General features: G+C 39.6%; 3 protein-coding genes across 5 annotated transcripts; 2 read left to right on the forward strand and 1 right to left on the reverse strand.

Moving 5' to 3' along the window:
- Positions 1-13,528: 13,528 nt before the first annotated feature.
- Positions 13,529-21,383, forward strand: LOC129763636 (zinc finger protein 675-like). Of its 3 annotated transcripts, none has more exons than XM_055762876.1 (3): positions 13,529-13,674; positions 13,734-15,431; positions 21,124-21,383. In XM_055762876.1, the coding sequence occupies exons 1-2, from the start codon at positions 13,657-13,659 to the stop codon at positions 15,423-15,425; spliced, it is 1,710 nt and encodes a 569-aa protein (XP_055618851.1). In that variant the 5' UTR covers positions 13,529-13,656; the 3' UTR covers positions 15,426-15,431; positions 21,124-21,383. The 3 variants fall into 3 exon arrangements, with proteins under 3 accessions (XP_055618851.1, XP_055618852.1, XP_055618850.1); XM_055762877.1 differs by lacking the exon at positions 21,124-21,383 and adding an exon at positions 15,512-15,530; XM_055762875.1 differs by lacking the exon at positions 21,124-21,383 and having other exon boundaries at positions 13,734-15,449.
- LOC129763639 (G patch domain-containing protein 4) lies at positions 15,784-17,728 on the reverse strand. The gene is made up of 3 exons (XM_055762881.1): positions 17,366-17,728; positions 16,937-17,304; positions 15,784-16,868 (listed from the first exon to the last, which is right to left on the reverse strand). The coding sequence occupies exons 1-3, from the start codon at positions 17,409-17,411 to the stop codon at positions 15,903-15,905; spliced, it is 1,380 nt and encodes a 459-aa protein (XP_055618856.1). The 5' UTR covers positions 17,412-17,728; the 3' UTR covers positions 15,784-15,902.
- On the forward strand, positions 18,129-19,485 carry LOC129763644 (uncharacterized). The gene is made up of 3 exons (XM_055762890.1): positions 18,129-18,283; positions 18,337-18,520; positions 18,587-19,485. Coding segments are annotated over exons 1-3 (540 nt in total). The 5' UTR covers positions 18,129-18,281; the 3' UTR covers positions 18,941-19,485.
- Positions 21,384-25,137: the final 3,754 nt, after the last annotated feature.

The following is a 25,137-nucleotide window of genomic DNA, read 5'->3' on the forward strand; positions in this document are numbered from 1 at the left end:
GGCGGTGGTAGTCAGTTGATGTATGGTATATTGGCGGCTTCTAGTACGGGAACTATGGAGTTTATCGATTCGGCGATGTACAAAATGGCTTAATTGTTCTTCTTGAAACGTAACCTGGAGTCTCCCGTTCAGAAATTGGGTCTCCATCGTGATAATGACCCGACTTCATGGTTAGGACATGCCCGTTCTATGGGACATCATATCAACTCAAAATACCTCCGCAATCACCGAACTTGAACATTATTGAGTATCTATAGCGGGAAATCAAGAACCATCTGAAGAATAAAAATCCAGGGAACGAAGCGGAACTCAAAACGACGATTACGGAGATCTGGAAGGCACTCCCGTCTACAGTGACGAGAAATCTCGCCTCAGCGCTTACAGGAAGTGCTGGACGCCAAAAGGGGGCCATATCACATACTAGGGGAATTGATTTGTGTTATCTGTTAAAATTTCTGAACTGATTTCAATTTTCCTTTCAAGAAAAACTTGAACTGTACACTCAATTTTGCCACGTGTTAATTGGAGATTTTTGTTTGTATTTCAAATATGAAGGAGAAATGTGAACATTTTATTTTTTTCTTATCACTACATGAGATTAAAATGGATCGATTTTACGATTAATATAAGTCGCATTTAGTTAATTACTTTTTAACCCCGAAGAACTCAAAAATAACAAACCAGCACGAGGTGTATACTTAATTTTGAGATTGACTGTACATTAAAGTGACCAGATGGTCAGAGGTCTAACGCGGGACACAAAAAACAAAATGCTATATATACGTTGTGTGAACATAAACCATAGTTTAGCGAGTCTAAACTGATCTGTATTATTTCTTTCTAAGTATCGGCACCCAGTTGTGATTTTTCGGTGGTTTAGATTTTGTTTACGCCTGAAAACCACACGCTCAATCAGAGCATTTACGCCTGGCAAGCAAGTTTCAAATTCTACAATTTTCTTCAAATTGCCGAATGGAATGCTCGAAATTTCCAATCCATTTTTCATCGATTTGAGTGTTAACGTATGCATTCAAAAAAAATGGACTAATTTCGGATGGTGATGAAATATAATTTTATGGAACAAATTTTCCTTGAATCTTACGTTTATTAAGCCTACAACTTAAATGATTCAAGGCTGTTGATTTGCAGCTCCAGCACGTCAAGCAACTTGATGATTTTTTCATACTGCAAGCTTCACCCTACAGCGAAAAAGTTGGACATCCTAAGGTACTTTGTGTCCACCACATATAGCCGATCTGGTATTTACAACATCATCTCCCTGCCGCTCCTTAAGCCGGGAGATCGAAGCAACCGACCAAACGGTGAAGGAGAATCTGGCCAAAATGAACATTTTAATGTGGAAGCGCCAAACGAGACCGGCCGTATCTGAGCAGCATGCAATCACCCAGAAGGAGTAGCATGAGGTGCTGGTGAAAAACTTCTATCCTTGCTCATAATGAAAGATGAGACGTACTTGATGCTAGAATTCAACGAATAGCATCATTGGACCGGGTACTTCACGTTCTCCAGGTAACCGATGACGTCGAATATATCATCCACATCAAGTTCTCGAAGAAGGTTCTTCTCTGACAGACGTGAAGGGAATGTCCAAGCCGCTCTTGTTTTGAATCATATGATGAAGGAGGAGATATATAGTATGAAGTGCTTGCCGGAAGTGGCGAAGGTGATGTGGTCTTTATGCCGACCCTGGGATCAGCCCATTATGCCAAAAGATCACTGGAGGATGGATCGGCTGGAGATAAACATTGTCGCGAAGACCGCCAACCTTCCCAACATTTCCCAGCTGCAACCGACAGAAAACTTTTGGACGAATGGCTAAAATGGACAGACAGTCAACCACCAAAGCCACGAAAAGATAAAACAACACGTCGACTTATATCTTTTTATCGGCCATGGTTGAGGTTCCGGCCATCTTCCGTAAGACCACCCAGCGCTTCATTTACGATACTTCATCAAACAACCCTGCCTCTTCCTGTCGAGTATACACTAGTTCTTTTGGCGTTAAGCCCTGACCGAGCTAGGGGACCAAAGATGAACTTTTCGTCTTACTCACGTTGGTCCCTGCGGATCAATAGGGGACTTTTATAAAAATCATTTTCCAATTCTGTTGCTGTCGCTTCCAGTTGACACTCTCTAAACAAAAAGCCCACTGTCGGTGTGATGAAACCAGCTCAACGTATTAAGTGCGATTCACATACAACATACACGTCACGTTCACGTCCCGTCACGTCACGATACGTCAATGATTCTACAATGCAATTCTCATGAAAACATTCACATACACCAGCAACGTAACGACCCGTCAGCATACGTTCAACGAAAACGACCGGCAGGGTTTGTAGAAAAGAATAATTGACGGAGACGGACGGCTCGTTTGGTTTTTGTCTGGGCTTTGTGTCTCGGCTTTTGTTTTGATTTGGTTGTACAGTAATTTACATCTACATCGACATTAAGGTAATTGAACAGATCTGTGATGCAACACGTTTAATTAGACATTTTTACCTCTACAGTTGAATTTCACTCGTTGGGCTATCTTTAGTTGGGCTCCCGTTCGTTGGGCTATAGCCCAACTAAATCGAAGACAAACGTCAATTCTGACAACGTAAAATTTTTTTCGAGGGGCTCGTGGATGGTGTTTTTAGGTTTAAAATAAATTTTAAATGAATCATTGAAATAAATAAAATCGAATATTATTCAACAAAAACAATATTTATTTTAAACGTTTCAAACAAAATTAAACAAACCACGTAAATTCATTTTCAACAAAATGGTAGAGTTCTTCAACATGCTCGTTTTAGCCATTCAACTTCAGTGATTTTCGAACGTAGCGCGTTCAAACGGCATACTTCTGCAACATCATGCTTCATATAGCGAACTAGGCAATCAATTGACTTGATTGCATCGCCAAAATCAGGATCTCCGGTACTAGTAATGGAAGTATCAAACGAATTACTTCCATCTTCTGTGTCTACCAACCATTCTTCTTGCATTTCAGGTTGATCTTTCTTGAGAACTGATGACAAAATCTCGTCATCAGAGAACACTTTACTGGTTACCCAATCTGGATTATGATCACCATCATACACCTGATCTTTGATCCACAGATCAATATCTTGCTCAGATGTTTTTGTTCCTGCCAAACTGTCAATCCTGGACACAAGCGCTTTGAAGTCATCATCGGCCGCTTTCGAGTCTACATTAACAGCATCCTCCGGCAAACCATCGATCAATTTCTTCCACGAATTACGTATAGTTTTGTCAGATATCTCCTCCCAAGAGGTTGCCAACCCCGAAATACACTGTTGAAGATTAATCTTCTTCAATCGTTCTTCGAAACTAAAGAGGAAAGTACATAAATAAAACCTCAATTAGAATTTGAATTTAAATTTTGAAAAAGCACAGACGAAAAACTATCGTGCGCATAGTTTTGTGTTTATATTTGGAATTAATTACAAAAATTTAATGTTTAATATTTGGAAATTTACCTTAAGTGTTCGTTTTCCAGAATTAATGCGAGCATCAGTTTTCTTTTATACTTTCGCTTGATTGCATTGATGACCGATTGGTCCATCGGCTGGCATTCAGCAGTTACATTTGGTGGGAGGTAGATCACTTGAATCAGTCCATCGTCACTCTGTAGAGATTCGTCAACGTCATAATGACTGGTGCAATTATCAAGAACCAGCAATGCCTTTGGCTCCAATCCTCTCTCGGCCGAAAATTTTCGAACAGCGGGGACAAACTCTTCGTGGAACCATTGACGGAACAACAGTCTGGTCATCCAAGCCTTTTTGGAATGATTATATGAAACGGGAAGTTCTTCGATGTTGATTCCTCGTGGTTTTGCAGCAGTGCAAATGAAATACAACGGAAGCTTTAGGGAACCATCTATGTTGGAGCAAGGCATAAACGTATACCTTGTCTTGTTTTGCTTCCGTCCGCTTGCCACGGTCTCATCACAGGTAACGACAGAGCGTGTGGCTAGGAGCTTGATGAACAAGGCAGATTCATCTGCATTAAAGACTTGGGATAGTGATAGCTGCATTTCCTGAATCTTCTTCTGTAGAACCTTCTTGAAATTTAGGTACGCTTCAACGTTTACCGATGCCTTTTCTCCTGTTACGGCTTTCACGCGCAATCCAAACCGCTGCTTAAAACGATGCATCCAGCCATCCGAAGCAGAAAAACCGTGCACCGCATAGAGCCCCCGGTCCTGGAACATCTTAAACAGCAGCTCCGCCTTTGCTTTAAGAATATCCACTGTCAACAAAATGTTGGACTGCCGCTGCTGTAAAATCCAGATGTAAAGAGCTTCTTCCAGCAAAGGGAACGTCTGCTCTTTCAATGTTTTTCGATTATTTACACCATATTCCTTGAACTTGTCCACCGCCTCACGAATTGCTTCTTTCTTTTGGATTATTCTCGTGACCGTAGAAGATCCTACGCCGTACTTCTTCCCAAGAAAGTCATGCGTACCACGACCTGCTTCAAAATCTTCAATTATGCGAACCTTCTCCACCAGCGTCAGGAAATTGCTCCTCCGTTTCCGGTTAACGTTCGTACTGGATCCTTGCAAACCATCCATTTTGAGCCTGGCGATCGAAATGAACGTATATTAAATCTACGCTAATTTTAATATCAAACTTCATTAAGAACTTACCAATTAATCCAACCTAGAACGAAACTCAACCACGAATGAAATAAACGTCAGTGGTGTGAAAACTTTTCTGCGTTTCCCATAACAACAAACAATCGGTGTGACCCTCGATCGATTTTCGACTTTGACAGTTCAGCCCAACGAGTGAAAGTCTTTCACAAATTGGGCTAAGAGCATAGTGCAACGAATGAAATTCGACTGTAGTTGGACATTTTTGTAAACATTGAGTTCGGGGCCCAAATCATGGCCCCACATTGAAAGTCGCCACCAGTCGCAAATGTCCAATTACCGGCCAAAACCGACTCCAATGCGACACTGAGTGGTGCCTCAGCATATCGCTTTATAAGTAACTTACTGTACCTTTTATGCCAACATATCTCTTAGCTCCAAATTTCGGAGTGGAAATCATTCGCGACTAGTTGAAAGAATTATTCTATTTATTATTATTGTTGCATAAGGGTCGGACTACGGGGTTTAATCATTTAAATAATTGAATTCAATGATTCTCATTGAATTTTTCAAAATTTAGAACTGATTCTAGGCATGCTGATTTGAAAGAGGGCATTGCAATTTAAAATTGTTGTAGGTGGCGACACCATGAATAAAATTAAATAAATCATTCGTTTGGCATTTGACGTGACGGTGCTGGTGGAAGCATTGACTGCATGTGTGAATTGGTGGAGACGATGACGGAACGTAGACGTTCTTCTCCGTAACGTGCTATGTGAATCGCACATTAATCTTTGGATGCATTAGAAGCGCTCTTGAACACTCTGCCAAATAAAAGTTTTTTTTCCCTTAAAAGAAAATCAACATGATCAAATTGTGATATTGAAATATATTGACATCGCGGGACATTTTCGTTTCTTCTGCCAAATGCGGGACGTTTCGCGGGACGCAATCTTACGCGGGACATTTCGTTGGTCAGTTTACTGTACATGCTACATTTGTGCTGCGAACACTTGGGACGATTCGGATACACATGACCCGAAAAACATGGGCGGATGAAAAAAAATCAAAACCACTAACTGACGAGAGTATCATATACTTCGAATCAATTTACGTATTTTTTTATCTTAAAATATGATGCAACAAAAAACCGACTTATCTTTTTGTAACAACTCTCAGGTATTAAAATTCTCTACAACTCATAAGGTAATCGGATCGATACCTGACTGAAGATATATAGTTTCACACGCGAGTTGCTCTTCGATGACAGAATCACTGTCTATCTGTGAGCTGCAAACGTCCACCTCATCTAAACAGTCCATCAAGAAGCGGGTTAACTTCCGCTGTACTTTATACGCATCTGTCCTATTTGGAATTTTGCGCAGCTCCGATGCCACATATTGCCCAAATACATTGAAACTGTCCGGCTTTTCCACTGTTTCATCTTGTTTCTTTCGCTTCTTAGGGTAGCTAGGCGACTTGACAGCAAATGAATATCTTTCCGACTTCATCTAAAATTGTATCACAGAAGATAGTAGTTTAGCGAATACAAAAACAACGGATATTGTTCATAGCTGCCAATGCCTATGGCACATGTGCACTATCGTTTCAGTTGATTTTAGTGATATGACAACAGCTCATTTTAGTGAACGGTTCCTAACTGATCAGTTTGTGAAAGTAGGGATTTTGGCGCATCTTTTCGTTAGAGCTTCTTTTACTATTATACATAGTTACCATGAGTTTAAAATGTTAATGGACGCAAAAACTTATGTAAAAATGCCATAGGGAACATTGGAACCGTGTTTACCACCTAAGCATAATCGAAACCTACCTCATTTTCCTGTGTTTGGAGCTTAATTTCAGCGAAACCTGTTTTATCATCTGCTGATGAAACACTACTAATAATGGGAGTAGAAGCAAAGGGTTTTTCTTTTGTGACCCCCAACTTAAAAGGTATGAAAGGATGTTTAACTCTGAAATGCCGTTTCAAATTTCCTGTTGAACCATTCGACGATGAAATCACCGCGTTGCATTCTCGGCATTTACCTTTGGTTCCGTCTTTTATAAAGTGTTGCCATATGCCACTTGTCCTTCTACCATTAGTTGACATGGTACAAACTCTGGAAAGAAAATTTGTTTAGTACTCTTGAATATTTAAGTGCATTGTTTAGTTATAATTACACAGAAAATGCTGAGCACAAACAAAAAAACTAATGGTGCAAGTTCGTTTTTATTTGAACCACCAATTCGAATCCTTTGAGAGGATTCTTCGAAAAGAACCGTAATCTATGTACAATAACTACGAATCGATTCGATTTAACAGCTCATCAGTCTGCACCGCGTCTGAAGCAACAAACGTCGCTAGGGGTAGAAAATATTGACACAAAACTATACTTGGAACGGCTCACATCTTCTATATTCGTACTTTGGTAAACACTGAAGTAAAAAGTCGCATTATGCTTGTTTTAGAATGAGCGAATTTATCAGATGCGAAATTGATTCTTGTGAAATGTTTTCGCCAAAGTCCTTCACATTGGATTACGAAATCCTTAAAAAAAAAATATATATATAGGAGGTTGTGTCTAAGATACGACCGCATTGGAAATTACTGTTTAGTTTCTGGTAGCCTTTTTCGCAATTGACAAAGACTCGGCTACAGTCGATTATATACTTGTTGCACCAGCACCATTATTCCACATCTCATAACTACATCAATATATCATTGGCACCAAATGGAAACAACAACAATGACAATAATTGCACGTAGCAAATATCATGCTATATGTTATTCAGTATTGCCTCAATGAAATCGCACTTCTAGGCATCGTTCGTACAACGCAAACCAAGCGCCATACAAGCGTTCGCCATAGTATGCATACAGAGCCATACATTGGTGGCTTGAAGGTACTAGGAATATAAACACTTCTCATCATTTTGCGGTATTCTCAAAAGAAACGTTTCTGCTAATATTACTGGCCTCGAAAAAAGTTGCATTACTTCCTCATGCTTAAGATAAGCGCAGCTGTCATCCTTAGTGGGAAAAGTTTTTCTACTGGCAAGCGAAATCAAATCATATACAAAATTACAGAACGACATTTACTTTCTTGGTCACTAAATAAACGAAATATACTCTTTCTGTTGATCTCAACAACCTTGGAAAGAGTAACACTGCTTCATTAAAATCAAGATTAGCGCAAACGTAATCCTAGTTGGAGGCAGTTTTGCGACTTATAACATAACATTACTTCCCGTCACGTCACGTTGCGTCAATTATTCTACCATGAAATTCCTATTGAAGCATTCACATATACCAGCAACGGCAAGTCGAAGTTGCCGTTGCCGGTGTATGTGAACTGCTTGGAAGAATAATTGACGCAACGTGACGGGACGGAACGTGAACGTGACGTGGATGTTGTATGTGAATCGCACTTAAACTGACCAGACGTCAAGCGGGACAGTCCCGCATTTCAACAAAATGTCCCGCGTAGGATTACGTCCCGCGAAACGTCCTGCATTTGGCAAAAGGAACGAAAATTTCCAGCGATATCAATATATTTCAGTATTACAATTTGATCATGTTGATTTTCTTAAATGGATGAACCTCAAAATAAAACATTTATTTGTCAGACTGTTCAAGAGCGCTTCCAATGCATTCAACGGTTAATACGTTGAGCTGGTTTCATCGCACCGACAGTGGACTTTTTGTTTAGAGAGTGTCAACAGGAAACGACAGCAACAAAATCGTAAAATTGATTTTTATAAATATTTATTTGAAAGATTTTAATAAAGATTTATAATGATTTTTATAAAAGTTCCCTATTGATCCGCAGGGACCAACGTGAGTCAAACGAAAGTTCATCTTTGGTCCTCTAGCTCGGTCAGGGCTTAACGTGTTAAATAGGCCGGAAGAACTAATGTATGCTGGACAGGAAGAGGCAGGGTTGTTTGATGAAGTATCGCAAATGAAGCAAATGTTGGCTGGAACCTCAATCATGGCTGATGAAAAGATGTATGTCGACATGTTCTTTTACCTTTCCGTGGCTTTGGTAGTTAGCTATCTCTCCATTTTGGCCATTCGCTTAAAAGTTTTGTATAGGCCGCAGCTGGGGTATGTTGGAAAGGTTGGTGGTCTACGCGACAATGTTTATCTCCAGCCGATCCATTATCCATTCTCCAGTGATCTTTTGGCATAATAGGCTGATCCCCGTTTCGGCATAAAGAGCACATCACCTTCGCAAGTTTCGGCAAGCACTTCGTACTCGTTCCCCGTTCACCATATGACTCGAAAGAAGAGTGGCTTGGACATTCCCTTCTCGTCTGTCAGAGAAGGACCTTCTTCGAGAATTTGATGTGGATGATATATTCGACGTCATCGCCTACCTGAGGAACGTAAAGTACCCGGTCCCCGGCCATTCGTTGAATTCTGTAGCGTGCATCAAGCACGTCTCGTCTTCCATTATGAGCACGAAAAGAAGTTTTTCACTTCTTTCGCCGGAAAGAAGTTTTTCACTTCTTTCGCCGGAAAGAAGTTTTTCACCAGCACCTGAAGCTAATCCTTCTGGGTGATTGCCTGCTGCTCAGATACTGCCGGTCTCGTCTGACGCTTCCGCATAAAAATGTCCATTTTGACCAGATTCTCCTTCACCGTTTGACCGGTTGTTTCGACCTCCCGGCTTAAGGAGCGACAGGGAGAGGATGTTGTAAATACCAGATCGGCTATGTCTGGCGGACACAAAGTGTCTCAGGATGTCCAACTTCTTTTCTGTGGGGTGAAGCTGATAGTATGAAAAAATCATGAAGTTGCTTGACAGTGCTGCTGCTGCTTATCAACAGCCTTTTTTGTTGTAGGCTTAATAAACGTAATATTTGAGGAAAATTTGTTCCATTAAATTATTTATTGTAGTTTTGTTTTCATCGCCATCCGAAAATAGTCAATTTTTTTAATGCATACGTTAACACTAAATTGGATGAAAAATTGATTGAAATTTTCGAGAATTCCATTGGGTAATTTGAAGAAAATTGTTGGATTTGAATCGTGCTTGCCAGGCTTTAGTGCTGTAACTGAGTGAGTGATTTTCAGGCGTGAACAAAATCTAAACCATCGAAAAATCACAACTGAATGACGATACTTAGAAAGAAATAATATAGAACAGGTTTAATTGCAAGGACACATGTTAAGTTTTTCACGAATGAATGAGACTCGCTAAACTAAGGTTTATTTTCACACAACGTATATACATAACGTTTTGTTTTTTGTGTCCCGCGTTAGACCTTTGACCATCTGGTCGCTTTACATTACTTATAACATTACAGCACTTGATTGTCGTGCTTGATATTTCCCAAATAATTTTATGGCGGACAACCCTAATGCCTGCTTTGTCATAGCGTCAGTTCGATGAATTGATGCAATGTGACGCATGTGCGGAAAACAATGTTAACTGCTTGGAAAAAGACTGAATATTTGCCTCAGCAGAGATTCAGCACTAATACCTTAGCGCAAATATTTCCCTCCCGCTATCTCCCCTCCTTGTTTATATTTTTTTCATAACACAAGCTGCATAATTTGCACCACCAAACAAACGTCAATCATAGCATCAAAAAATTAGGGGATTGTTGCATTGTGACAGAGCCAATGCACACGGGAGCAGATACAACTGGGGTTTCAGCGTAGCGAATATGCACTATTTTCATGTACGGGCTATGAAGCACGCATGTACGCACACAAATATCCATATATCGATGGCTTGGAGCAACTAAATATACACACACTTATCTCCGTTTTGCGCTCTTCTCAACAGAAGCCCTTTCTGTTAATATTGCCGGTCTAAATTAGCTTAGCTGTAATCCTTGGTGGAGAGACCCGACGATAGCAGACATGTGATGACGCAAAACAAGGAAAAACAAGCAATGTTCATTGCTTTAAATACAGAACGAGACTGAGAGTTTGCCACTGTTTATACTGTAGGCAAATATTCCCCTTCGTTCTTCTTCTTTTCTTTTGTTCACTAAGGCTTTAAATCTTACGATTTCCCCTTCGTTGCTCGTCGGACAAATCAGCAGAACAAATGTGTGGGAAAATGGAAACGCTTATAGTTTTCATGAACTTTATCCTTGAAGTCCGATGGATGAATTGTAAAACAATAAACAATAAACAAACAATTTACATACCAGGGGATTGTAATGTGTAGCATATCAAACAAATCTTAGGGAATTTCCGATTCGTTTGGTATGTAAACCGCCAAAATCCGTTCGTGGCAAAAATAGTTATTAACGTTAACTTTATTTCATAAAAAACGTGACCAGTTTTCTGATTTGGCAATACAGAGCTAAAATCAGCCGGGTGCTATGATTGATGCTAAGATCGTTAGGAAAATCTCAAGCAGAACTGTCAGTTGGGAACCCGATTAAGCAGAAAACAAAAGGGAAATGTCAGTATATGTTGTTGGTACAATCAAGACGGGTCTATGGTACTAGGTGAGGTCGTTTCGTCACTAAGTTGGTTAGGGGAGCGGTATATGAAAACAGTACGGAAGAAAGCAGAAGGGGAATTATTTGCTTGTAGCGTGAAAGAGACAGACTGATCACGAGCGAGCTTCGGCACTAGCGTATTGTGTTTTGTTTACAAACAAAACACAGTAGACTTCCAAGATGGCTGAAGAGTGGTTTTAGCAAGTTGGCCCACCTTAGGATATACTTCTAGGCGCCTTGGGTACAATAAGGCAAGGCGCAAATTGAGAAGCGTATAGCGCTCGTAAACGAACACGAGACCACCAACACGACTCATACGTGCCACAAACGTAGCGTGGTGGAGCGCATATTCAGTCGCAGTTTGGTGTAAATAACGTGCCACTCGCATACAATGTCTGATTCACACAGTTTTGCGCGATATATTTATTTACTAACACAATCACCCGACCGGTACGACCAGCACGAAAAACTGTGGTTCAGCCACAGCGTCACGCGAGTCGACACTCACGAGCGCTCCACAATCTCGCGTCATCTGGCCAATTTGCGCCGTTCTATCTGTTTTCATTAGCCACAAAAACAGGCGCTATATCGCGGCAAGTTACTCGCGCTATACGCGTCTCAACTTGCGCCTGGCCTAAAGCCGGGTTCAGACGGTGCGAGTAAGCATACGAGTAGGTCTAGTCAGTTACTGCAGTGCAGCTACTCACACCGTGTGAACACATCATGCCAGTTAGTGTCATGTGTAATCCGGCGTGCGAGCTACTTCAAAGTTTTTTGAATTCACTCGCACTCGCAACTCTCAAAACGTCAAAAACAGAATTTAGCCTCCGAATCAGGGATGCCAAATGTAAAGACATGTCTCTATTTTTAAGGTATTTGAAAATATGCGAAGATATTTATAGACTTGAAAATTATTGGAAAAACAAATAAAACCCTCATAGTTTCTAAACGAAATCGTTGTTATTTTGATATGCACGCTGGCTGGGCACGCTTTCTTTTTGAGATAGCTTTCTTGAGAATCTCTAATATAGAATCATTATCAGGCATAATTTTAATTCAAAATTTACTCACAATTTGCAAAGAAAGTATTGTTCTAAAAACATAATACACATCCGATTTTAAAAAGTACATTTTCATTCATTATTTCAATTTTGACGCGTATTTATTCCACAATCTACCATCATTTTTATTTCAAAAATTGGTACACGAAGCTGCTGGCAAGGTAAACTAAATAAAATTTAAAAAAAATCTTTTAGGTTGTCATTTATAGCATCACATACTTCCGGAATTATCTTAGCTATGAATGCTTTCGAGATTCTAAAAAATATCGACAACAATCTGAACGATATTCCAGAAGCAAGGCACATCAATGTCGTTTTTTAATTTCACTCTTGCAGGTATAGCATCCCTCATGAGTGTATCTTGGCGTTGTATTTTTGGACCAATGGAATCCAACAGTGTTTCCTCTAATTCAGGTGTTTTTCTCAACACTGCTCTGTACTCCAGAGGATCATCATCAAAGAGTTCCTTCCATATTTTTTTATTGCTCCTTTTCCTTGCATTCAATTCCTGGCCCAAATCATTTCGCCTTTCTGCTTTTTCGGATAGTACCTTCAGTTCGAAGAAATTCAGCACAAAGTATTTTTATTATAAAATTGTGCAACTAAATAAAATATATTCATCTGAAAACCTGAGACGAATACTGCCTATAGAGAAGTCGAATTCAGATCAATCATCTGTCAAATTCGGACCTGATTGCTGTTTCTGACTATTTGATGGACATTTCAAAAATCATCTGGCATCCCTGGTAAGCCAATGCTGCAGTATCTAGTTTCGCGTCAGCATCTCACACTGTGTGAACGGACAAGGCGAGTCAACCAATTGTCAAGCGAGTTCACCGGGTCAGTAGCTACTAATTCTCAAGTCAGCTACTAGCAACGTATAAATGGGCCTTAAGGGTACTATTTGAACGTCACCTACACTGAGAGAAATAATTAGTAAATATAACGAATTTTTTGGTAAATACTACCAATCTATAGTCATTTTCGACCGTACTAATAAACACATATGTCAAGCAGAACCATGATTCGGAAGCCCAATATCGGCTACATTTTCTCGCCGAAAATACACGTATCAGAATTATATCCTTATTATACCTCCGTATTGCCTTATGGGAACAATGAAAATTGTTAATACGCGCTTTTCTCACCAATTTTCAGATATGACAATATCCAAGCTTACTAATGTTATCGAGTAAAATATACTAATCTCTGGTAGGGATGCGGGTTTGTTGACAATATGTACAAAGTTAGTAGTTTTCGACCGAGGATTTTTCTAAGGGTACGTGGCTAAAATTATTTCGGACTGGTTTCAATGCAGCAGTAGACTTCCAAGATGGCTGAAGAGTGGTTTTAGCAAGTTGGCCCACCTTAGGATATAGTTCTAGGCGCCTTGGACGTCAACATTAATAGTAAACAAACAAAACATGTTACGGTTTTTGTTTCAGGATTTTCACTGAATCCACATTATGTTATCCAACTATTTTTTGAAATTCAACCAGAATGGACACTGTAGAACAGGTGAAATAAAAATATGAGTTCATAGTTTAAAATGTATGATATTGCGTTTTTATCCGCAGCCCCTCAACATAGCAGAATACAATAGTCTCATCACAAATATCATCGAATCGGCGGTCGATGAACTGATTCAGAAGCGCGAATCCGGCGGCGTATCGCTCGGCTACGATACGGTTGGCCAAGAATCGTACCTGCTCAACATGTGTCGGCTGTGTGCCAAAGAGGAACCCCCACTTCTAGAGCTGTCCGATGTTCACTTGGTGCTGATCAATGAGCTGGCGATCAGTGGAATCGATGGAAGTGCAAGTTGTAGTAAAATATTTTCCTGCTGTTCGGAATTTCTGGGCCGTATCCGGGAGTTCCGTTGCAAGTGTGAGGAAGCTCAGAAGAAAATTGGATCATTGCTTGCCGAGCGGAGTGTCATATCGGATTTTCTAAGCTTAGATTTCGGAAAGGAAGATGAACCATACGGAGATTTTAGTTCGCCTCCGCCGAATGTGAGCGACGTGGCCAATGAATCGGTAATGGATGATTTTGTTCAAACACCCTCGGAGGTGGTGGCATCACCAGAAAAGCCAAACGTGTTCTCGAAAGATGCTGAGAAAACTCCTGTCATAAAGGCACCTAACAAACCCGGAAAGGTTCGGTTGGAGAAAAAACATTCGGCTGAGAAGAAACTCAAAAAGATTACCGATTCGCGTCGTCGAGTGGTAAATGGTAGACTGCAATGGGTGTGTTTGGATTGTGAAAGGGTTTTCGAAAGTTGCACAAAATTGAAAAAGCATCGTCAGACTTGTGAAATGGTGGGGAATGAAAATTCCAAACGCCTTGGTCCGTTCACCTGTGAAATCTGTGGCCAGTCACTACCCACTCTAATGGGATTGAGGGTTCATGTACACAAGCACAATCGGAAGGCGCCAGAGCAGGAGAAAAAGACAAAACTACTGCCGGGACAAAGTCCATCGGTAGCAAAATCGGCGGTTTGTCATATATGCGGGAAATCATTCACAAGCACGAGTTCGTTGAAGTCCCATTTGGTTTTTCATGGCGAGGAGAAACGTAACGAGTGCCAAATTTGCAACAAGAAATTCCATAAATTGTATCGCTTGAAGGACCATCTGAATTGTCACACAAATGTACGACAGTATAATTGCCAGATATGTGGAAAGGCATTTTTTACCAAAGCGATTCTGTACAAACACACCCGCTCGCATGATCAAAACTTCCGGAAGCATCAGTGCACGATGTGTCCGATGAGATTCGCCCATCCCTATCAGCTGCGTTCACACGTGATGATCCATACAGCGGAGTACCCGCACGGATGTAAACTCTGTCAGAGTAAGTTCCGCTTCTCGTGGGATCTTAAGAAGCACTACACCAAAGCTCATCCTCCGGATCCGACACAACAGCAGAGCGAATTGCCTTCTCTAGATGCAGTGGTCTCTCCATCCTTGCTGCTACCAGTGCAATCGTTGATCGCTCCTCTTGTGATGCGAGCTGCTGCTGAGCTCGTAGATGAGGAACAACACGATGATCTGTCGGTAATGCTAGCGGATATACCACCACATTCACAGATCGAACTAACACCATCGATGGCCGCCGTACAGCCAGTGGAAGCCGAGCATCCGTTCGAAACGGAAAATCTACTGGAGGGAGCTTCACGTGAATTCACCAACGACTGCTTTCCAGCTGATCACCTAGATAGCAGTCATGCGGCCCCCGAGGATGATTTTTATGCGTTCATGGAGTGCTGAGCAAAGGTTCGTTACGATTTGAAATCAATTATGTTATTTGCACCGAAAGAACTTCCTTGTTCCCCCACGCAATATTCCGCTTGCAGCAGTCGCTGTTCAAGGAGAAAGCATTGTCATTTTTGCTCATACCTTTCAAATACAAAGATTTTGCATTGTTGCATCAAACTAAACTAGTAAGCATGATAAAAGATAGAACGAAACGAACAGGTTGTGTCACAGAGATAGGATATAGCATTTATTCCACGGTAATCCAAACCTTTAAATTATTTTAATTAACTTCGAGGACCAATTGTACGTGGAACATTCATATCGTATATTTCAAAAGAAATTATTGAACATGATTGACATATCGTTCGGGTAACGTATACAATATATCAGTTCAAGGCTTTATTCAACAATCCAAATAATATTATTGCTAAACTTCAACTTTTTCAAATATAATTGCTTTCGTGCGTGTGCTCAATGGTTCTTGAGGCTTCACAAATGCTTCTCCAAATCATCAGCCAGCTTTGAGAGCTGCCGTTGTTTCCTTTTGCTTTTCTTCCTTTTCGCCTTGTGTCGGCCAACACGTTTGACACTGTTCTCGTGTTTCTCCTTGAATTTATCCGCCAGTGTTTGTTGAGTCTCATCCGTTGGTTCACTAACTTTTATCTTGGGCAGATGCGATTTCATCTTCGCACGGTACTCATTAATCCGCTGAACAACATCTTTATCCTCATCTTCATCCGATGCTTCACTGTCGGATTTGAGTAGCTTTTTCGGTTTTTCTGCTTTGCTGGGCTCGACTTCATGACTAACTGTCTCCCGCAATAGTTGATTGTTTTGTTTTTGCTTCTTCTTGTAGTCTTTCTGGTGCTTTGCCGTTGGATCCATACACTCATCCTCATCATCTAGTGTCCTAAGTCCTGCATTTTTCAGTTTCTTTTTCTTCTTACCTTTTTTCTTAATGGTAACGGAATTGTGATCCAGCTTGCGAATTTTTTCACTCAACACATCTAACTCTTCCTCGATGCTTGGGCCCGGCTCTGGCTCCACCCCATCATCCTCTGGCAGTGCTTCGAACAGTCCCATCGAAGTATTTAATTCATCCACCAAATCGCTCTCTATACGCATCTCGGCCTTTAACTTCTTTCTATTCTTTTTCACAACATAGTTCGCATTGTGTATCATATCTTTCAAGCTATCTTCTTCCTCCTCCTGATGCCGTTCGATCCATTTATTCTCGTTGTGTTTCTTTTTCTTTGATTTTTTCCTCTTCTGCACCTGCTGCCAATCGTTGCTTTTGATGACGGCTTCGAATGATTTGGATTGCAGATCATCTAGCAGCTTGTTGTTTTGGGCTTCTATTCGAGCCAGCTTACCGGACAAATTAAGCCCATGGCGAGCGCCTTTGTGGGCAGTTCGACCCTCACAAGCTGCAAACAGCTCCTCATCTGTTAAAATCTGGAACACAAGAAAAACGAATTTATCTTTAGACCCACAAACTACAGCCCAATTCTGCCTCCCATCACCTTCGCTGGTTTGAATTCAATATCTTCCGTCTTCACATGTCCCTCCAAATCCTCCTCCTTCCCAATGTTGGTTAACAGCGTAGATGCCCGCAAGAATCCACCGTAATTTGCCTTCCCGTCGGCAGTTTTCTGTTTCAATTTCTTCACCGAGTAACTCTTGTTCGAGATTTCCACAGCGTCCGCTTCCTTCTGGCTGATCTTTCCTTCGGAATCAACCTCGAGATTCCCGGAAGCCTCACTGTAAACCCGATCCCACCAATTGTTGGTGAGGTCCTTCGCCGGATCAGCACCGAGTCCAGCACTATTGAACTTAAAACTAGCCTTAATTGGTTTCGCGATACCATCTGAGTTTTTCCCCAAACCGTCGCCTGATTTGGAAAAACAATGCTGAGCAGAATGATTGATAAACATATGAACGCTCGAAAATACCTTCTTTCCAGCCAAATTTTAGCAGAACATTCTTAGCGAAATCCATTTTGCAGCTCGGAAGAGATTAACTATTCGTTGAATTACAATCTTTCCGAAAGTAAATTCAGCACCATATTTCACTTGCACTAGAAACGCATGGTTCTAGCAGTTCAGAGGAAAATATTTTATTTCAAAATTAATATTGTTGCCAAGGCGCCTAGAAGTATATCCTAAGGTGAGGCCGCTTCGTCACTAAGTTGGTTAGGGGAGCGGTATATGAAAACACTACGGAAGAAAGCAGAAGGGGAATTATTTGCCTGTAGCGTGAAAGAGGCAGATTGATCACGAGCGAACTTCGGCACTAGCGTATTGTGTTTTGTTTACAAACAAAACACAGTAGACTTCCAATATAGCTGAAGAGTGGTTTTAACAAGTTGGCCCACCTTAGGATATACTTCTAGGCGCCTTGATTGTTGCCTGCGTTTTGACAGCAAAATGACGCTACGTATAGAGATGTGAGATGATCGTTGAAAGAACACGATGAATGAGTTTTAGAACTAATAATCGGTAGGAAATCGATTGGGATTGTTTTTTCTGCATTGACAAAATTGAACTGGCCATTGATACCCGTTTCTCACAAACAGGTAGGGTGGGGAGGCGGGAAGGGTTTGCTGATACGACAATGTCTACTTTTTTCCACGGTAAGGGGGGTAGGAATAATGGTGTCTATTCTGTATTTCAATCGATTCGAAATATTTCGAACGACTTGGTAAATTCCATTCCCTGTTTCGTTCGAGGTGTTTTCAAATTCGAATACCTTTCGTTCGGACTGTTTTGTTTTCGAACATCTTTCATTCGAATCAAACCAAACGTCAAACCCACTTTGTTTATGAAGGAGTGAATAATTTCCGCAGCGGATGAGCGGTGAACTGCAAAAATGTAAGCTAATTTTTAATCATTTTTTTCTTTAAATTAATTTTAACGTTCAACAGGGAAAAAAACAAAAACAAAACAACCACTAAAAATCAGTTCGAGCGGATTGTGCTGCTTCTGGAGCAAGAGCCGGACATAGCAAAGGGTTTCTCCCGAGGAAATTCCGGACCCTTCTGGGATGATCTGGCGGCAGAAGTCAATAGTTTGGGACCGCCTATTCGCGATGGAAGTGGATGGAAAAAGGTATATACTAAAACGAATCCGAAACATATGTTTATAGTCTTATTTTTGCCCTGGTTTTCTGTGTAGGTTTGGGCGGACTATAAGTCCGGATTAAAGCGAAAACTCGCTCACAACAAACGGGAGCAGAGGGCGACAGGTGGAGGACCCAATAAAATTATCAATTTGTCCGAGCTGGAGGAGCAGGCAGTTCTACTAACTGGGTTACTTGCGACCGTGGAAGGAATCCCGGGTACCTTATCTCATGGAACACAGTTGGGTTCGCCTTCGGGTGAACCTCAAGCTGCAGACCAGGAAAATTTTATATATTATGGTACTTCCGACGAGTGTGACGGTATCAATAATACCATTCACTTCCAGCCCTCTCAGCCGAAAAAATCCAGACCTTCTACCACGAGGCTATTAGAGCTGCAAGTCGAGTAACAAAACAAATTTCACACCAATGTGAAATCCCTGTTAAAAAACACAAACAAGAATTTGAGTGATCTGGTTCATTATCAGCGCCAATCAGCTCGAGCGATTCTTTCCGTGGATGCCACACTCAAAGAACATCTGAGTGAACAAAAACGACATAACCACGAGATGGAGAAGATCGCGCTGGAGAAATCAATAGTCAAGCGACAAATCCTTGAAACGCAGATTGCGTATATTTCAGAACATTAGAATAATGTTTCAAAATATCAGTGATCTGATTTTTTATCTTTATATTGTAACTCAAGTATAAAAAAATGAAAAAAGTTCTAATCGTATTTTTATATCTTTCCATGGAAGAAAAATCTTACTTAATTTTTTCTTTGAAGTTTGTTTGGAATAGCATCAAAATTATATAAACTTTTTTAAAATTCACGAATTTCGCCTATAGTTTATGGAACTTCCTTAACCCCTTCACGTACAACATTGAACTTCACTCGTTGTTTCTCGATGTGAAATAATTACATAGCTTCAGGCATATGATGAGGATACCGACAACTGAAGATTATCAAATTTCCGTTATTTAAAAAAAAAATTTAATGAGCTAAAAATATAAAATATAATTTGAATATTATAATTAAAATAAAAACGAACGAGTTAGTACGTAGTAATAACTCCTTCGTTTTTATTTTAAACACAACATGTATTTGCTCATCATAGGGCACCCATGTTAGATACCCACACTCAGCAGAGTAGCGGAACGACTCGAAGTGCTCGTTTTGGGCCGTGCTGTTGGAAATTAAATCGTACAGCAAGGGGTTAAAACAACGCAAAAAGTATTAATAATGGTTATTTGAATACTTGGCCTGCTTACGAGAAATCGATAATGACATGTTCTCAAAGTGTTGGCAGGAATAAGAGTAAATAATTCTGCCGAAACCATAGTTAAGTAAGGAAGACACTTCCTTTTCCGGTGGTTGTTATTTATTTGAGCATTTGCAAACAAGTTAGATGAAATTTAACAGTCATAAATATTAATTTAAACAAAAGTTTATTATGTAAACAGCTGCATAACATATTATAACTACTGAGAACGACCAAATTCTAAGCATATATTGTGAAGTGCACAGCATACATTTATAATTTGAGCGCATTTAGTAGGATTGTAGTGAAGTTGTCTCGCGCCAAGGATGCATCTAAACCGATTTTTTAGTAAACCGATTGTCCGCTCGACGATAGCACGACCCAAGGCATGCCTGCGATTAAAATCGCTCTCCAAACTCCCTTCCTCCGCTGCTCTGAATGGCGTTACTAACCAAGGTTCCGATGGATAACCAGCATCACCTGAAAATATTTTATCACACAGTACATACAAGTATACTAAAATATTGTAGTTGAACATTACCTAGAATCTTAGTATTAACTTCACCATTTTGGTGAAGCTGCTCAAAGTGAGTTCTTGCAGGGCTTACACGCCATATATGAGAGTCATGATTAGATCCCTGGAAGGTAGGATCAACGAAACGAATCCTTTGCTGATCGTCACAAACCTATGTTGATAAAAAAGAGTATTTGTTCATTGATTTGTTAATTCAAATACTAATAATACTTACAATCAGAACGTTGAGACTATAAAATCCCTTCCGATTAAAAAACAAATTTCGATTCAGCTTAGGTGGAATAATTTTTACGTGGGTTCCATCCAAACACATAATAACACCCGGAATTGATGTTTTCTGATAGAAGTGTAGTTTCCCAGCAAACATTAAATCGTATAATTTTGCACGTGCCAAGTCTTACAAGAAATCCGAATAAATCATAATCGCATATAATATCAATCAAAGTATGTATCGTGTATATTTGAAATCGCATAAAATGTAAAAACTCGATTTTATATACCATTATCAAATTAAGTCGCATATCGGTATAATAAACATCAATTTTATGATGTACATTGTCGTAAAATATATTTAATCCGCATCATATGCGTATATTACGCTGATGCAGTTTGTGTGTCGTATAAGCGTATAATTTAAATCGATTTAGTACTGTAGTAAATCGTGTTGCATGCTGAAGAAAATCATGAAACAGTAAATCATATTAGATCCCAATAAAGGACATATTACATCATATTGAAATGTCAATGAAATGCTGATGCACTCGAAAGTTTTAACCGCTGTTGAATTAAATTTCAGATAGCCGCGCGAGATAGCTGGTGGATGATAATCCAGACGATCGGAGTTCGAACCCATATCGGAGCAGTTTTCACCAAACATCAATCTGTGCCATTTTAAACATTCAATTCCACTCCCAACACAAGTCAATCAAACAATTATTATTTCTACAAACATAAATACTCATATATAAAAATGGCGTTTCGTGAGGCTATAATAAACATTTCACGAAAATATTTTGCGCCATTTGTTTTTTTTCTATGTCTGTAATAAATCGTATATGAGTAGGGCACAAGTCGCTATTATAGCCGGTCAAAGTTGCATATTCATCCAAACAAATTCGGTAAGCATTTGCCATGTATGTATATGGCCTCCACTTTTGCATGCATATGCCAGTTAGGCGCATTATATGCCAACCAAATTTTAGGGCATATGATATATATATACGCTTGTTGTGCGATTTAATGTTTGCTGGGTTAGCACGCCGCTGTTCGTCTTCCGTCATATTTAGGGAAATCCATTTCTTACACAGTGTCCGCTCCAGAATGTTAAGCATTTCAGTCAGCACCTTGGAAAATGTGGGCTGTGCTATGGCAATGTGATAATCTTGCCCTGCTCCATGTTGATAATTTCCTTCAGCAAAGAATCGCAAACATGCTGCGAGTTTCACCTCCGTGGATAGACCACCTTTCCTTGTGGTAAGGCAGTTCTCAATTTCCTCTAAAACGTACCGAAAAGCTTCCTTACTTAGACGAAAACTTTTGATGAATCTGAATAAGGGCAAAATTAATCAATAAGAGAAACAAACATGGGATTTTTGAGACGGATACTTACGCTTCATCAGAAAGTTTCATGAAGTCGGTTGATTTTCGGTGGTTTCGCCGATGGTAGCAAGGCATTCCAATTTCTTCTTGCTCCGCCAAAATCGGTAACAAAACGGAATCCATTGAACGAGAAAATTTTCTCACAAATTTCTCTTAGGATCAAAAATTAACTGAAATTCAACTCGCACTCGCCGCTATTTAATACGGTGTTTCTTTTTGTTTATCGGTTTTTGACAGATCGATGCATATTCGAAATTTTCTAACACTTTCGTTCGAAACGAGCAAAACGATTGGAATAGGGAATGGTAAATTCGAAAACGATAGAAATATCACTTTCGAACGAAATAGAAATCCGTCGGAATACAGAATAGGCACCCTAGTCTAGTCTAGTTGCATAGGAATATTGAACGAAGACTGAAAACAAGTTAAATTTGAAAAACCATAACTCAGAAAAAAGATTCAGCTTTTAAGAAAAAATATAAAAAAATATAGCGTTCTCTATCTTTAACCGAGAAAACTATGAAAAACTAACACAATCAATAATTACAAAAACAAAAAACTTTTTTTTTTTGCAAATGTAACATTTTTTTAAAAGAAGATTAGATCATTGGCTTCAATTTGATATGTCTATCATCTGAATCGGTCTAGTCGTTTAAAAGTTATGATTTTTTCAAAGAAAGCTTTTTTGGAAAAGAGGGAAAAATTTGATTTTTTTAACCATCCGTTAACTTTTAAACTTCATAACTTAAAAACAAGAAAAAATCACATCTCTGATTTTTGAATATGTTATGTAAAATATTCTCAGTATAAAACCAATTCAATCAATAATGACGAAAACAAAATCCAGAATTTTGGCAAGCGTAACACTTTCCAAAAAAGACTAAGTAATTGGCTTTAATTTGATATCAGATTGGGGAAAAAGTTCGGTACATTTCACACTTTTTATTTTGTAAATGCGAGAATGCAAGCCAGGCCGCTGAAATTTTGATTGATGTTTATGGTGCCGACACTGCAACAGTAAAATAGGTGCAATTTAATTTATTTAAATTTTTTTGCAATTTTTTTTTCCAGTGCAATACACTAAACTATCATCTCTACTGTCAACGATTGACCAGAAACGTTAAGAATTGGCCAACAAAAGAGGTGTTGTGTTTCATCAGGACAACGCAAGGTCACACAATTCCGAGAGTTTGATTGGGAAGTTTTAACGCATCCACCATACAGTTCGAACCTGGCACCAAACGATTATCACCTTTTTCTTGCATTGAAAAATTTCCAGAGTGATAAGAAATTGGGGTCAAGAGAAGATTGTCAAAAACTAATTGCTATGGTTTTTGCTGTCTGAGAGGGGTCGATCATCCATATTTTTCTCATACCGTTGATATTATTTTCACAGTATTTTGAAAATAATTGTGAACGGTCGGGCCTCACCATTAATAGTAGAGCAAGTAAAACGAAAGGTTCCTAAATTGTGTAAATCGATCGGTTAATTTGGCGTAGAATTGTTTTATTACAGAACTCGCTGATTGACCTTTTCATCCTTCTGGATTATGGATTCTGGATTCTGGATTAAACTTAATTTACGGAAGTCTTTTTGTATTGATTACAGGGACAGGGTGATTATCGAGGATCTCTCAGGGTAGAACTTCTACGCGTATCATGAAACCAACTATTACAGATTGCAGATAAAATGATGATATTTTGAAGGCTCCCAGCACCGGTGTATGTATTTGAGAAAAATAGTTTACAATCAAGCAACATTTCATTGAAAATTTAGCTATTTCCGAGGACTAAAAATAAGACTATTCTCTGGACGTTTTTGCTCCTTAAATGATGGAAGTAAGTCACAATACAATAATCATCTGTTAAAAAACCATCAGTTACAAGATTTCATGAGCATTTTGTTTCATGACATCATCAAATTGTGAGTTATTTAAATATTGTTTCGTCTCTTCCATATACATTCCGTATTGAATGCAAATAATGGCAACACCATATGCCTCCCCTCATATGTACCTCGATGGATTAGGTAGATGAAAGAATTACAGTTCGTTATGAATTTTGGAGAACAATACAAAACCTACAAATTAAAAAAAAATTTTTTTTACGTAGTTTAACACATTAAGGACCGCACGTTTTGGGACAAACTTGAACGCTTCATTTGTTCGGATTCCACAAATAAGATCGTTTCCTTCGATGTGGATGAGACGAAGGCGAGCCATCGGTAGGCCTTGTTAGATTCTTGGCAAACCCAGAATTTAATCTTCAAGTTTAGAAAACACTAGTTATTTCGTGATCCATCCGTTACAGACGAAACGGAAAACACGAGAAATCTCGTGAGCGGTCCGCAATGTGTTAAAACTTTTCAGAAATTATATATTTACAAGAAAATGTGAGGTAAACTTACTTTTTGATTTCAAACGTGTTTTAGACATACATAGCTCAATATAGATGTTCGGTGACAATGAAAATGACTACAACTAAAAATAAAGAACTCAGCCACGAGCGCAGTTTGATTCGATACTCATTTTCTTTCATCCTCAATGATCTATCACGCCCTAAAAGATTATCAACACACAATTTAGAGGGTATTTCAATAGGGACACTGCAAAAGTAGACCGATAGGGACAGCAAATGACGCCATATTTTTCCCGCTCTCTTGATATTTCTCTTCAGTAAGGTTTGCCATTTCATAATGGAAAGATATACGATCCAACAAAAAGTCTGGATTATTAAAATTTATTACCGAAATTTAGAGTCAATGGCCTCAACTTTAAGAGCGCTACGTTCAATTTATGGCCGTCATAGTCCTCATGCCAGATCAACAATCGATCGTCTAGTGGAAAAATTTGAATCCAAACAAAGAAGTGCCCGTAGGGTCGAGAATATTGCTGCCGCTAGCGCATCAATTGAGGAAGACCCAAATCAGTCTCACACGTCGTTCTCAAGCGTTGGACATCTCTGTGACGTCGTTGTGGCGAATTTTGCGAAAAAATCTTGGCCTACATCCTTACAAGACTAAGTTGACGCAAGAACTGAAGCCGCTTGATCACCAGAAGCGTCGTATGTTCGTGAATTGGACTGAGTAACAACTTGAAAATGATCCGGATTTCCAACGAAAAATCATCTCCAGCAATGAGGCTCATTTCTGGCTGAATTGCTTATATGCCAATAAGCAAAATACACGATATTGGTCAGGCAGCAATCCACA

This window comes from Toxorhynchites rutilus, chromosome 1 (genome assembly GCF_029784135.1).
Source record: "Toxorhynchites rutilus septentrionalis strain SRP chromosome 1, ASM2978413v1, whole genome shotgun sequence".
NCBI classification, from domain to species: Eukaryota; Metazoa; Arthropoda; class Insecta; order Diptera; family Culicidae; genus Toxorhynchites; species Toxorhynchites rutilus.

Excerpts from the sequence above, each read along its gene's own strand:
- LOC129763639 (XM_055762881.1), bottom strand. The coding sequence starts at position 17,411 with ATGGATTTCGCTAAGAATGTTCTGCTAAAATTTGGCTGGAAAGAAG. Across the intron at positions 17,305-17,365 it reads AAAATTTGGCTGGAAAGAAG|GCGACGGTTTGGGGAAAAAC; the intron begins GTATTTTCGAGC and ends TTTCCAAATCAG. Across the intron at positions 16,869-16,936 it reads TTGAATTCAAACCAGCGAAG|ATTTTAACAGATGAGGAGCT; the intron begins GTGATGGGAGGC and ends CTTGTGTTCCAG.
- LOC129763644 (XM_055762890.1), top strand. Across the intron at positions 18,521-18,586 it reads ATGGAAGTGGATGGAAAAAG|GTTTGGGCGGACTATAAGTC; the intron begins GTATATACTAAA and ends TTTTCTGTGTAG.